Below are 14,421 nucleotides of genomic sequence, written 5' to 3' on the forward strand. Positions count from 1 at the left end.
GACGCTTGCTGGAAAATTTTCCTGAACAAGTGTGAGTGATTAGGGCTAAAAGTGTATACGAATGAATTCCTACAGGAACCGTAATACATTCACTGTACTTGGCTACGTTAGAGAATGGTCTCATTTTTTAAAATAAAATAGATTAGACAAAAAATTTCATTTTTTTATATTTTAAAATTTTTATTGAAAATGAAAATATAGAAAATTATTTGAAACTAACTAAGATCGCGACCTTTCAATACCTGGCGTTCCTTTTTTACTTTTTGAAGTTTTAATACATTACAGGGGAGCCGTCCTTTGAGATATTCTCGTTCCACTTTCATTCTCACTTAGTGCGTTGCATTCGTACGCGCTTACGAGAGAAAATAAAAAGACGAAAACACATGCGAAGAAGAAAAAAGAACGACTCACGGCGGACTTATACAGTGTTGTATGTAAAAGTGTGACTAATAAATCGAACAGGGAATTTGCAATGATCACGAGGGAAACTGGTCGTTAAGAGGAGAGGAATAAAAACGAGTTTCGAATGTGGGCCACCGACTTCTTTCGTATACTTGGCTTCACACGCATTTGTGCATTCCTCCTCGATGTACAAGAATATAGATGCGGGCGTGTACGAGATTCTGACTATGGCTATGTCAACCTCGAGTAAAAATCGAGTGACCCATGCACCGCGGCGGGACAGTGATCCAATTTGGATCGACAATCTCCTTGTGTTCACAGTCCTCTCGAGATATAACGAGACCACCAAAAAAACCTCGAGCGAAAAAGTTCCCTGATGCTCGCTCCACGAATGAAATCACCCGAATGACCGATCAACCAAAATTATTGCATGCGTTGTTTAACTCGCTAGTCAAATGTTTGCGAACTTTCTCAAATTCAATCCACGGACAACACTCGTTTCAATTTCCCAAACGATCAGAACTATTCGACTCACTAAAACACCCAGTTCAGCACACACGCTTCACAACTAGTTTGTACGGAATTCCATCAACTTGCTACCGAATTTCTCTCCATCTCAACTCTTTTTTTCCAACTCCATTATATTTCCAACGAGCGATCCATCGTTTTCAATGAAGTCTCCCAATCCCAATATTCGCGCACTTGCTTCATTTTCTGACCGCTTTTTTATACTTTTCGGCTCCCGCAATAGGAATTATTCAATCGGAAAGTCGGAATTTCTCGATATCGTCCGAGATGAGAAATTTCATATTTGCTTTGTATCCAATTTCAATGTGTCCATTTGAAGAGCATAGCAACAGTGCAAATATATCACCACTGTTTAATTAAATGAAATTAAATGGTACATTAAAGTTTATTTGACAGATATAAATTCCGCTCAAGTACAAAAAAACCTAAAAATTTGGTTACCTATCGATGTAGAATCCGACGACGTTTCATCGATTTGGAACATCAAGTTAATGTTTCTTCAACTTGTAAAAGGTTTCGTAACCCGAATCGTTGATGAACGACGCGGTTATTATATCGATTAAATTGGGTTTTCGTGAAAAGGCAATGTTCGCCCTTGCTAGAAGATTTTGGTGATGAGGATTTCTCGAATTAAAGGATAGGCTGACGGAAAACCAGTGTTTCCATCAGTTCGATGACGAAACATTATCATTTGGTACGAAATTGGGAAAACATCGTTATGGAGACTTGATTTTTTTACATAAAATATTAAATATACTTTTATTTATAGTACACATGCCGCTCAGGGTTATAAGATCTATACGATAAAACTGGAGTGTCGAGACTACCTAATACCTAAACTGATAATAAATAAAGGCTGATTGAAGTTTGGTGATCGCATATATAGTAAGACGATTCTGTCATCACGCACTTGATTTTGTTATAATTCGTCGATGGTCTTGATAAGCACACTGCCGATACAACGCGCGTTGTCAGTCCACCTTTTTTTTCCTTTCCATAATACACCTCGTCATCGTGAATCGTATCGGTCGCTTACCGAACAAAAAGAGAAGCGCCGTTATTACGAAAACGTAGAAAGCCGCAACGTCCATTGAATAGTAACGAAGGACACCCATGTGCCTGTGAAACAAAAACATTCAACGAATTTTGCTCCGATTATTTTGCACTGTGGAATAAATCGTTGGCCTCTGCCGTAACGATTGCATTGACCAACGCGATTTATGAGAAATGTTTATTTATTTATGAGAATAATCAACGATTCGATCAAGTTAATTATCTCTTAGTGAAAAATAAAGCAGCTCGATTCCAAATATTTTCACATTTCATTATAAAAAATGCGCTATTGCGTATGAAGATAGTCGAAAAAATCGTCCCCTTCGCGGAAAAGCTCGACTCTTGTTGAGGAAACGACTGGGAAATGAGTTTCACTGAATCCGGAAAAAGGATAGAAAAGAAAAGGTTCGCATTCGGCACGAGGGGGCAGTTCTGGTGGTTCGGTGGATCTAATGAGCAACAAATATTCTCTTCGTAGCATAGTAGAAGCGCGGACGCTCCTACTATCACATTCGTTTTAACGATTAAACGGTTTTCTCATGTTTTGCGAAGTCTGTTTGAGCGATGCTATGCGCAGAAAAAGCTTTTCACCGATGTTCCAATCCCAGCATTATTTGAAGAGGTAAAAAAAAAAGCAGGCGGGTCGATGCACATTATTGTTTGGCAAATTTGAAAGAAAGTTAGAGCGAAATGATGTCGTTGAGCAACGTTGGCTCGTACCTCGCTGAATTTTTCAGATGGTCCGCACCGCGATACTGCGCCATGTGCTCGACCCACCACACGGCCAATTCCCTTGGACCCATGGGCTGATCCCTGAGCAAACTACTTCTGCGTCTGGCTGCATCTCGGTACGGGTTTTCCCGGTTCGAAGCGACCTTCAGAATGCCTTCTCGGAGTCCATTAATCGATAAGCTCGCTAGATCCATCACGAGGGCATAGCCGAGCTTTTCTGTGGAATAATTGAAATCAGAAATGGACGCGGCAAAGTCTACAAAGAGAATTTTCTAGTCCGAAGGAGTGGAATACAAGACTCGGGAGTCGATATGAAAATTCGCGTGTACCAGCTTGCGCCGCATTTCCGTCGTGATCACAGAAAACCGGAAGCACCAGAGTCGGGGTTCCGTGATACGCCGCTTCGTGCAACGATAGCAAACCTCCGTGCGATACGAAAGCACGAATTTTTCCATGTCCGAGCAGCTCTTGTTGAGGCCACCACGCAGCCGTTCTCACGTTTCCGGGCAAACCCTCGATTTTTCCACCCTCCCATTTCCACACGACGTTATACGGGAGCGTCGAAAAAGCTGCGACGAACATTTCTCTGAGAGCGTCGGGCATACCCGAAGCGCGTACCGACGATCCCATGGAGACGTACACGAAGTCTGAGTGGATCAAAAGTCAATTGAATGAAGAAAAAGTCGGTAGTCGCAAAATCATAAATACACGAGCAAAATAATGACAAGAATTCAACGAAAGAAAGAAACCATTCGCGCGCTATTAAATTATAATTTTATTCATTGTTTCCCGCTTACCGAGAGACTCGATAAAAGAGCTCAAGTCTTAAGACACGTTTCACACTTTTTTCCTAACGACGAGCTTATTTCTCGTTTAGATCCCCGACAAAAAATGCCTCGGAAACGCCTGCCTCCTTCCAGTCGTATAAAGCCTATTTTTACCTTTCACATGAATTCATCCGCGTGTGCGTATTCATAAACCACTTATCTTCGTGAAAAATTTACGCTCTCCCAGATGTTTTATAACTCCCAAAATGCTCGTTCGACTTGCCTCTCGGCTCAATTCAATTAAGTCACGTTCTCTACGAATGAAAATTTCAACGACACGAAAATTAGAGAGGTAGAGGGAATAAGTTTCTTTCGGAGCGAATATCTCAAGGGCAACGAGATACTTCTTTGAAAAATTAACATCGCTCCAATTATTTATTGATTCAAACGTCTCCAACTCATCCTGGCCGAATACGTTCAATGGCCAAACACGTTTTTCAATTGAAATTACGGTATTCAGAACACTCGAATTACTTGATATAAAGACACGTCTTTATTGAGGTTCTTTGACAACCGGCGGGTCTTTGATTTCCGGCATAATATCCTTCGAGGCGACTCCCGCGATTGCGCATTTTGTTTCATCAATATTCAACGTCAACATACGAACGCACTCATACTTTACGTTGACATTCGATAACAAACAAAACTGCGGCAAGACATTTCGAGGAAGCATGCAAAAAAGGTGCAAATTAATAATTGCATTCTGTTTCCTCGTCGCTTCTTTTTTGCTCGTTCGATCCTTTCGCATCTCCAAAGCTTTTTCTATTTTCATTTACGATTACTGAACATTTAACATTCACACTTTTTCTACTTCGTCGTAAAAACAGCTTTCATTCTATGAAAAAGTGTTTTTCTTCATTCGCGCACGTACTATATTTCCGGTATTGAGACGTTGTCATTTTTTTAACACTCAAAATTTATTTACGCACACAAATAATAAGGAAAAGGATGTTGAATTTTTTCTTCTTTTACAATTTTTTAATTCAACGATCCAACTAACAATTTCTTCATTTCTCATCATCAATGATTATGCGAGATAAGATTTCAAATATAATTAATATATATGACAAAAAGGAATGAAAATCTGAGCAGAACAAATATCACGCATCCAAATTGCTTGGCAAAAAAGTGTCAAAAGAAATAGATTGGAATGGCTTTCGTGCAACTATATCTCTGTATAAAATGATCGACACGAATACTTTGAAAAATTTCATTTTCGAAGTTATAAATCAAATGTTTCAGGAGGGTTGGTTAATTATGTGAGAAATTGTGTAGTAAAACAACTTTGCCAAGTATGTGGCGAGGACCGTGGAAGTGGATTTACGGGGAATTTATAGCGCGTCGTAAAATGATCCGGAAACTGGAAAAAGTGTTGATGACAGAGTTTATCGAATATGTTTTGGGATCGAGGGGGGAGCAGGTTATTCCGAGGACCGACGTCGATTTTCGGCGCATTCTGTAAATACAACGACGAAACATATTCGTGCGCATATTTACCTCGACGTAAAAACGACTCTAAATCTGGACTGAGCTGCAGCGCTTCACGGCAGTGGAGACACGCCACGTTCACGACGTTCGCCAGATAAGGCACAGAATCGGCGACAGCGTAGTGACTGTTCTGCAATGTCAAAGGTACTTCCGAAACAAGATCCCTCACATCGGGAACTTGGTCGCCTGACAACGAAAATTCAATTTTCCTATCAAAATGTGTATACGAGCCTGTTCATCGCTCGCTTGCAGTCATTTTAATCGCATCAGACATTATCCATCCATTTGCAAACATAATCTTAACATCTTCATTATCATTATTTTATTTCGTTTCGCGTAAATAGGGAAGATTGATAGGTTAAACAGGAAGCCTTCTCAGAAAATATTGTAATTTTTTCAAGTTCATAAGCATTTTAATTCTTCTGTCCATGTCTTGCTCTCAACCAAGAAAAACTTCTTATTTTTTGAAATTTTCAATACAAAAAAATATTTTCTTCGGCCGGTGAAACTGTTCAAAAAATTGTTTAAAATAATTTTTTTTAACCACTACAATTTCAATCCATCTTGACTGCTTCTTTTGACAAGTCATTCCGTTGCGCGTTATATCAATGAATAATAATAAAAAAATACGAAGAATGAAGAAATTTTGAAATAAAAATGGAAATTGGGAAAAACATGAAAAAAAAGTTTGCGAAAGAATCCCGAAACATTAAACGACAACATTGTAACGTGTATTATTGTTTCTACTTGAGTTTATTTTTTTTTGTAAATGATCTGTGTCGTATGAGAAGAGTGAACTTTACCCAAGTACTTTCTCAGCGTGGGCTGTATGTAACCGGTTGTCATGATCCAGTGCATGACCTCGAGTGTAGCGAGACAAGCCGCGTTCAGTATTCTCAAGGGAAAGCTCATGTCTTGGGTCAGACCCTTGCCGAAATAAGGGTTGATCGACCAGAGCCCAGGATTTCCTTGGCGTGCTATAGAACCGCTGTAGAGGGCGACCTGTTTTATGGAAAAGGAAAAAAATCATCTTATTTTCATCGTCGTGGAAACAAACGGACGCACACAAGGTGTTTCACACATATTTTCTTCGAAAATCATGACGCTGTAAGAACGCATTCATCAATGTGCAAATATGTAGACGAAAATTTATGATTTATCACCAACAACACGATACGAAAGTAGCAATGTTTTTCGTGAAACTTTATAATAATCGACTCTGGTTGGTTGACTCCGAGGCCGGAATGACCGCTTCAGAACAACCGCCTTTATATTGATTCAAGATTTCACTCAACTACCAGAATCTTCTTCAGAAGTTTTAAGCTACGAATTGGCACCTTTCAATCTCGCGTGCGAGAGCAGGTGTCAATTTTTTACTTCATCTTTGCAGTGTAAATTTCCTTTTAAACGTATATGTGGGCATATAGTTTCGAGCACTCACTTTATATCTACATATAAGATAGGCTCAATACGTTGATTAACGTACGAGTTCATAATTTGAACAAATTTTGGTTAATCCCGACAGCTCCTCGCTCGCAAGGTCTAATGATATCTTTCATAATCGCGTGTTAAAATATCAACGAGTTTTACACTCTCGCAATCAATGAAAATTCCTTCGACAAGTGTTCGCGGAGTGGCAATTTTTTGTTGGAACTGACGCGCTCAAAGAGCCAAACTCTCCGATGTGAAAATAATGCTCGATTCTAGTGAATGGCGTCACAAATATTCCATCACAATCGCTTCTCTATCTTTGTCAGTACCCCATGATGTTAGACATTTCGATAATAAATAATTGAATAAAAATAATTTCGATAATAACGACGAGATACGCGAGCCACTGAATCGCGAACTTGTTGCAGAATGTATACATATATGGCACGCAAGTGTGGAAAGTCTTTCCCCATTCGGTGAGAAGAGAAAATATAATGAGAGGGACAGAGATGCGACCATGAGTTACCCCTCGCAGTTACGTAATTCCGGTGATAAATAACACGTTCTCAGGTTTGTAATTGGTCGCGAGTTGTCGATCCTTGCATGATATTATTATATACGCACTATCATGCTACTCGGGCTATAAATTTTTACGCATTCATAATAAAATTGGTATGCACATGGGTGTGTAATTTTGTCTTGCATTATCGTTCTACAAGAGGTTCGAAAAATACGAAACTTGTTCACTCAATCGAATTCTCGTGTGCATTTACTGTTTCTACGTCGATGCCGATTCACCTTTCATAAAAATTCATTTCCACCATATATTCGATTTGAAGTTTCATCACCAGTCTCAAAGGCTCATATGCCGGGAGTGATATGCATATAAAATGAAAAATCGTACAACTTTTTTTTATATCTTAGTTCGGCCGATCGAAGCTTAAGGAGGGTGAATCACGAAATCAAAATAATCAGAATTTCATCAAATTTCGTGATAACATTCTTTGGCATCGAGTACACAAATACAATTTTTTTCAATTTTTTTTTACCCCATGGTTATCGCATAATTGAGCGTTCAATCGAACTTCTTATGCACGAGATGTATGTAAACTCTAGGCTTGTACACGTGAACTTTAGCGTTCAATTACTCGAGAGCTGTGGTAGGAAAATCTAAAAAAAATTATATTGTCTTATATATTTTTAAATAATACATTTACCAAATTTTATTAAATTCTTATAATTTTGAAATTCTTGATATTTTTAACATGCTTTAGCATGGCAACATTGCCCTTAATTTAAATGACTTTTTCAAGTATCGCTTAAAAAGTTTAGGGTCTTGGCTACAACTTTACATATGACATTGAAAATTTGTACTCGTAACTTTTTATGTTTGTTGGAACGAGCGCCCGATAAGTGTCCGCGGTGTTTACGATTTTATTGCTGTCGCTTTCAAGTCGCAGACATCGATTGATTGAGTGCTCATTTGCGACCGCACAAATGTTTATTTCTGAGCTCATTGTCAGAAGGTTCAGAACCGCGACGTTAGATGATTCGTACAGTAAGAATGAGGGTTCATCGGCGAGGTTCGTACGAAAAAATGCAAAATGACGAGAGTCTTTGCGCAAACGTCAAGTTCTCGTTGTTGGAGCATCGCCATTTTGGTTTAATGGATCGGCATACACGGAGTAGTATAGACGGAGCAGTTGAACTAATTGAAAAAGCCGAAAGTGTTTAAACCCGATCAAGTTATTCGAGACTCGTTAGCCTTGGTTAAAACCGGAGAAACGTACGTAGGGGAGAGCGGGGCAAAACGGGATACCTAAGAAAATATTGAACTTTTCAGGATTTTGAAAAGCTCCGTTTATTTTTTACTCCCAAAAACCAAGAAATGTACTGAAATTTTTTTCAACTTTCAAAAAAAAAAAAATTCCGGGGCAATTTCCTTAAAAAATTTGTGAAATTTTTTTTTTATAATTTTCATTCAATGCACCTTGGGTGCGTTTTTAATTTATAAAAGTTTGTATTCTTCATTCACCGAATCATGGATTCAGTGTTAAAGTTGTGCGGAGTCGCCTCATGATTTGTGTGCAGGTGTGACCGCAGATGATAGTCCGCCAAAATAAGGGAACTGGGGCAAAGTGGCCACACGAGGCTATTTCTTTTTTCTCAATTCAAATTTCATTCAATTTCATCGCACATTCGAGACATCCAGTCAAAATCGTTCGTAGAGCATTTTTTTCGAGGGGAAGTCCTCTTTGCCCCGTAATTTTTTTTTGACAGATTATGAAGAATTACTGTGAAAAATCAATTTTTTAACACAGCAGTAGTTGACAGCACATATGTAAACCGACACATCTAGCTTAATTGTTCATGGTGTATCCACTTTGCTCCACGTTCCCCTATATCTGCGATTACTCTCACAGACAGTAGTGGAAATAAAAAAAAAAAACATGATATTTTGGAAAAAATATATTTTTCGTTCATTTTCGGACAATATAAAAGTAAAGAAAAAAAAGTAAAAAAAAATTTCTCGAATTTTTCGGGTTTCCCGTTTTGCCCCACTCTCCCCTATAATAAATATAAAGGGAACGCGTAGGACGGTGTAGACGGAGGTGACTTTTGGTTACAGAAGCAAACACCTTGTACTCACCGTGTTGAGCATCATCGTTGGTAAATTCTCACCATGCAGAATCCCAAGAAGACATTCGGGATAAGCACCATCGAGAACCACAACGTCCCAACGCGATCTCGGATTACCGAACGGTCTCCTTATACCGGAAACAGAAGTTTCGTCTCGCAGCAAAGCTTCGCAAGATTCCCAGCCGTATCTCATGGCGTCCCAGGGCGAAAGTGGCAGCTCGTTACGGAATCTCGAACCCACCAAGTCCCACTCGGACGTGTAATTGCCCACGTACGCCTGATATGAGAAAAGAACAACAACTCTCGTTGTATATAATCTTCGTTTAAGGAGTCTTTTCCAACAAAAAGCTTTAGGGTACAAAATCGTTTCAATTCTCGCATTCCACTTAAAACTTGAATCGAATGTTGAATTACAACTTCGATCGAATATGAGTTCGATCGGATCAACAAAAAACTATCATTCCGGTCTGATTTAATCGACGCCCTGTCTATTGGTCTATTGGTAAATGCGTCGCGCCTTAAGGAGGGTGGCTACCGACGATACAATGTCGCCATGCTAAACCATGTTAAATACATTAAACATTTCAAAATGATAAGAATTTAATAAAATTTGGTGAACATATTCTTTGGGGCCAAATTTGATAATACAAATTTTTAAAGATTTTTCTTCTGTACAGTTATCGAGTAATCGATCACTAAGACATAAGAAATCTGCTTTAATGCGTAATTACTCGATAACTAAGCAGAAGAAAATTTTGAAAAAAATGCATGGTGTCTTCGCAATTGATGTTGAAGAACATTATCACCAAATTTGATCAATTTCTTATAATTTTGACGAGTGTAGCCACCCTCCTTAACGACGTCGATTCGTTTCTCTTCATATGCTGAATCGAACAAAGTATATGCACAAACTGAAATTACACGACGCGGACCGTAATCACTTCGAAACTTTTCATTTGCACAGTTTTGTGCGCGCGTGTGCGTGTGTGTGTGGCTCTGTGCTTCAGGATACTCTATACGTCAAGTACGATACTCGACTCCGTCGAGGGTCAGAGTTTTTATGTATATTACTCCTTTTGGTTAGTTCAAAACAGTTGAGCAGCCCTGGAATCAATCATCAAATGACTGTAAGATCGAGTCCACAGTATTTATGAACAAATTCAATATGAATTATGAGAATTCGAATGTCATTGAGGAATTTCGAATAGCTTTGACGAAGTATTAAGTTAATTTCATGATCCCGAGTATGTAAAAAGCGAATCGAGTAATATGCTGTTTCCTCCATTTAAGTGTTTTCCATTAAGAACGTCGGAGCTGTTTCCTAGCGTGGAAGTACGTGTGTGTGTGCGCGTGGATCGGTAAAAAAAAGGTTCAAGGTCAGGGCGATCGGATTAGAGATCCTGGCGAGTGGTTTTTCTGGCTGCGGATAAATTTAATTAAACACGTATGCGAGTGGCTCGGAGAGAGAAAAAAGGATCGATGATCGCGAGCATTGAGCGATAATTAGATGTACGAACCTCGAGGATCGATGGTACAAGTTCGCGCAGTTCGTTGTTGGCCGCGGGTCCTGGAAAGGCGCTAACCAGCGTGATATTGTGACCCCTGGATTTCAAGGCTGTTCCAAGTGCAACGAACGGTACAGTATGAGATTTCGTACCGCCCATCGTTGCCAAGAGTATGTTGTAGGCGGTGCATACGCCAAGTGCATTTCCAATAATAAGGAGAACGAACGACGAGCGCGAATTTTTCGCCATTATGACGAACCCTTTTGATCGACTTTATTATGATTTCGATCTATAATTATTCTCTCGATCATAAACTCACTCTTGATCGATTAGACTTCATGAAAACTCGGATATTTCGTAGGTTACTTTTTTCTTTTCGTTTCGCCTTCTGATCGGCCAAGTTTAACGGCCGAAGGATGAATTTCGAAGGCGAGCAGTTTATCGAACGAATTCACCGGCCTGATATTACAGTATTATTGTTGTTATTTATTTTCTCCGTCTCGGTTTACAATCTCTCGGGTTTTTTTCTCAACTACCTTTCGCCGGCAAAGCTTCAATTCGTGCGGGAGAGATGTTGGCCAAAGAAAGATTGGAATGAAAGAGAAAATAAAAGAGAGAAAAAAAGTAACGAGCTTGGAGGAATTGAGATCCTCGAATATTATTGGCCTGAATGGGGCTCTACTCAGTTTCGCCTCTCGCGTCAAACTGACACCAGAGAAGTAAAATCACTCACTGTTGCTCCCCCGACCCGGTATATACATATATATCCGTATATATTTATATGTATATACACGTAAATTGCTCGCTTCTTTTTCGCGTCTTGTTTTTTTTCTTCTTCCTACCACGATGGTATCGAGAGGAGAAGCTCGTCGGCATTGGTATAAAGGAGCAATTGCAAATGTGACACTTCCATACAAATCGAGAAAACCTCTTGCATACGATGCTTTTTTTTTTTTTTTTTTATTTAAAAAGATTTTCTTTTTTTTTCTTCAATTCTCATTCAAATGAGCCTCAAAAGAGCCCTGTCCTCGTTCCTAACGCGAGACATCACTCTCAATTATTCCCAAACTCGCCGCAACTAATGTGATTTATTGCCTTGTTTTTATCTGCAGCACCATGTTCCTTTCGTTTTTTTTTTTTCCCACTTAACGAGCGATGTCAGTGCTCGGGCTTCATTGACAATTATTCCTCGCGTTAGTTCGACGGCTCAATTTAGTTTTTACGCGTTTTTTCAATATTTCGAAGAAGTATAACATTTCCCTTTTAATTTATTCGTTGCTCCCTTCATTCCCCCCGCGGCGCGATGATACTTTACCAGTCCTATAATAAGTTTAACGTTATTATTTTTACTCTCATTTCTATGACTGGTTATTGCGAGGAGCGTCAACGAAAACTCGTCACGGACTCAATGCGAGTGCTCGCACCGACTTGGGGTTTTCATAGGTATTTAGGACTAAACGTTATCTCGATATCATGCTCCGGAGGCTGTGCAGAACTATTGCACGTCTTCAACCGTGGCTGTATCCTCACCGTGAACTTTCACCAATATCATCTCGACGCTGCTGCCGACTCGCTCTCATTCGCCACTGAGACTCGATGTGCAAATCCTGACAGTCGATTATTTCTTTCCTACTCTTATTACTTTTCACTGTTCATTCACACCACGATTGGGCTCGCTTTTCGTTGCATTTTTAACAATTTATCACCGCACTTTTCACAGCTCTCCTCCAGTTGTACGATTTTTTCGATATTTTCTCAAGGATTAATACCAGCACGATCTCAGGCTTGCTTCCGATATACCGGAAGTACAGCCTTCACCGCTCGATTCACCGCAGCTTCAGTTGTCGTTTTTTTTGTTATTGCATCAGGCTCCTCATAATACACACATTTTTGTACTATCGTTACCATTATTTTCTTTCTTTATTACTGTTGTCATGTTTTTTTTTTCTATCGAAACTTTTAACGACGCACTCTCCTGGTATACTCGCGCTTTTTTCGAATGCGGGGCCTCAACTTCGTGGCATGCTCTTTCTCAACGAGAAAAAGTTCCTCGGAAGTTTAGCCTCCCTGGGAAAACGGAATATTACGTTTTTCGCTGAACTTTTTGATGACAGTTCGATGACGCGATTGCAAACATGCCGAAGATATGTTTATAATATATTAAACGGTAAGCCCGCGAGGTGAACCAACTTCGAATGTCGCGAAGCGTGAAAGTTTGACTGACCAGTACGCTCGGTTTAACGATCAGCTGAGACCAAGAGAGAGAGTTTACTCCCACTTCGAGGGTGGTTGTCTCAAACTCTCGTCTGTTTGCCTGTGGAAGAGACGAGAGCCCATGTCTAGCATTATATATATATACCGAAAGGAACGTTTTGCTCTTATACCAGCACCTGCGGAAATTGTGCTACGACGTCGTACAAACCTCGTGATTCTTTCTCGTAACGGGACACGCCGGCCGATGGGAGAATTTGAAAAATAAAAACAACGCTTCAATGCCGACGAAAAGAATGGAAAGTGATGAAGGGAAAAGTAAACGTTCGTCTTTTGGGAACACGAGAGGTACGAAGCTTGGCTTCTATTGTACGAATTGGTCACAGGGAGCAGAACCAAAGTCGTGGAGAAAGAACATTCGTTTCGTTCATTAGGAAAACGAGCCGATTATAAATTAAAAAGGAAAATACGATGTGACGGACGGATTATTAAAGGGAAAGGGAACTGGGAGAGAGCACGATTTTGAAAGTACCAATTTTTTATCCTTCGGTGCACTTTTATGCGGAAACCCGTTGCATTCATTACTTTCGTAATGAGCACTCCGTTTCGCGAGTTTAACACGAGGAGAGAATAAATTATTAAGTTCCATTTGGTGATGAGATGAAAGCCAGATTTCAATTTCAGACAAACAATTTATACGAATAACCTGGCAGCAGGGATTCGTGCAGCTATTCTCTCGCAGTTGTACGCGAGTATGCAACTTAATCGTGCGATATAATTACGAAATCTCCGGGATATTGTGGACTTTCTTTATTTGCTCACTTTGCGAGCTTCCGTTTATCTTTCCTGTGGTGTATAAATCAAATTGACAGTTTTTCAAACCTTATCGATCCTCGATTTCTATAGCGTTCGTTAACGCTCGTCGTTTAACGACATTCATTTTCATTCTCTGAAATAATACACGCGATTAAACTCTCATTTTTCCCATGACATTGAAATTCTTTTAATATTGACGGTTCTCACAAAATATATTCGCCGAACGAGAGTCAAATTGTAAAGGGTTCGACTTTCGATCACGCAGTTGCATTTGCTGGTGCGCGACTCCAAACGGATTCAAGAAAAATATCAATTTCGCAATGAAAACCATTTGGCAGGCGATGCCGCAAAACGGACGAGAACAATCGGGAGAAACAGCAGAGTTTGAACTTCTGGAGCTTCATTTCCATTATCCGACAAAACGTTTGTTCAACACTCACATTTTCTTTTGCAATATTCTCAAAGAAAAACTTGGTTATTTGTACGTATAGAATTTCGCATCGTTTTGTATCGGAGATACGCAGAGATAAATCATTTCCGCACATATTTCTCGGTGCGTGCTCTTCGAGAATTCCCACATCAGTCGTTTCGATGCGAGATGCTTGTCTAAACTTAAAATTATTCCGGGAAATTATCATACGCCAACAATGAGTAAATGCTTGACGTCCCATCATAGATTTAACATATAAGTAGTTGATGCTTCTCGTTCCTTCGCAGTTCGCACACACAAAATTAAGTGGGCGCGGATGTGTGGTGTGTCTTCCGACATGGGAACTTGGTGCGGTGTT

General features: G+C 39.7%; 1 protein-coding gene across 1 annotated transcript; it reads right to left on the reverse strand.

The window, feature by feature from the left end:
• Positions 1–1,660: 1,660 nt before the first annotated feature.
• Positions 1,661–12,801, reverse strand: LOC122416158 (UDP-glycosyltransferase UGT5-like). Its single transcript, XM_043428876.1, has 7 exons — positions 10,619–12,801; positions 9,112–9,378; positions 5,834–6,032; positions 5,040–5,216; positions 3,045–3,362; positions 2,704–2,932; positions 1,661–2,049 (listed from the first exon to the last, which is right to left on the reverse strand). Exons 1-7 carry the CDS (start codon positions 10,853–10,855, stop codon positions 1,902–1,904), a joined length of 1,575 nt encoding a protein of 524 aa, XP_043284811.1. The 5' UTR covers positions 10,856–12,801; the 3' UTR covers positions 1,661–1,901.
• Between the last annotated feature and the right edge of the window lie 1,620 nt (positions 12,802–14,421).

The sequence above is a fragment of the Venturia canescens genome, chromosome 9, assembly GCF_019457755.1.
Source record: "Venturia canescens isolate UGA chromosome 9, ASM1945775v1, whole genome shotgun sequence".
NCBI classification, from domain to species: Eukaryota; Metazoa; Arthropoda; class Insecta; order Hymenoptera; family Ichneumonidae; genus Venturia; species Venturia canescens.

Excerpts from the sequence above, each read along its gene's own strand:
- LOC122416158 (XM_043428876.1), bottom strand. The coding sequence starts at position 10,855 with ATGGCGAAAAATTCGCGCTCGTCGTTCGTTCTCCTTATTATTGGAAAT. Across the intron at positions 9,379-10,618 it reads TTGTACCATCGATCCTCGAG|GCGTACGTGGGCAATTACAC; the intron begins GTTCGTACATCT and ends TTCTCATATCAG. Across the intron at positions 2,933-3,044 it reads CGGAAATGCGGCGCAAGCTG|AAAAGCTCGGCTATGCCCTC; the intron begins GTACACGCGAAT and ends ATTATTCCACAG.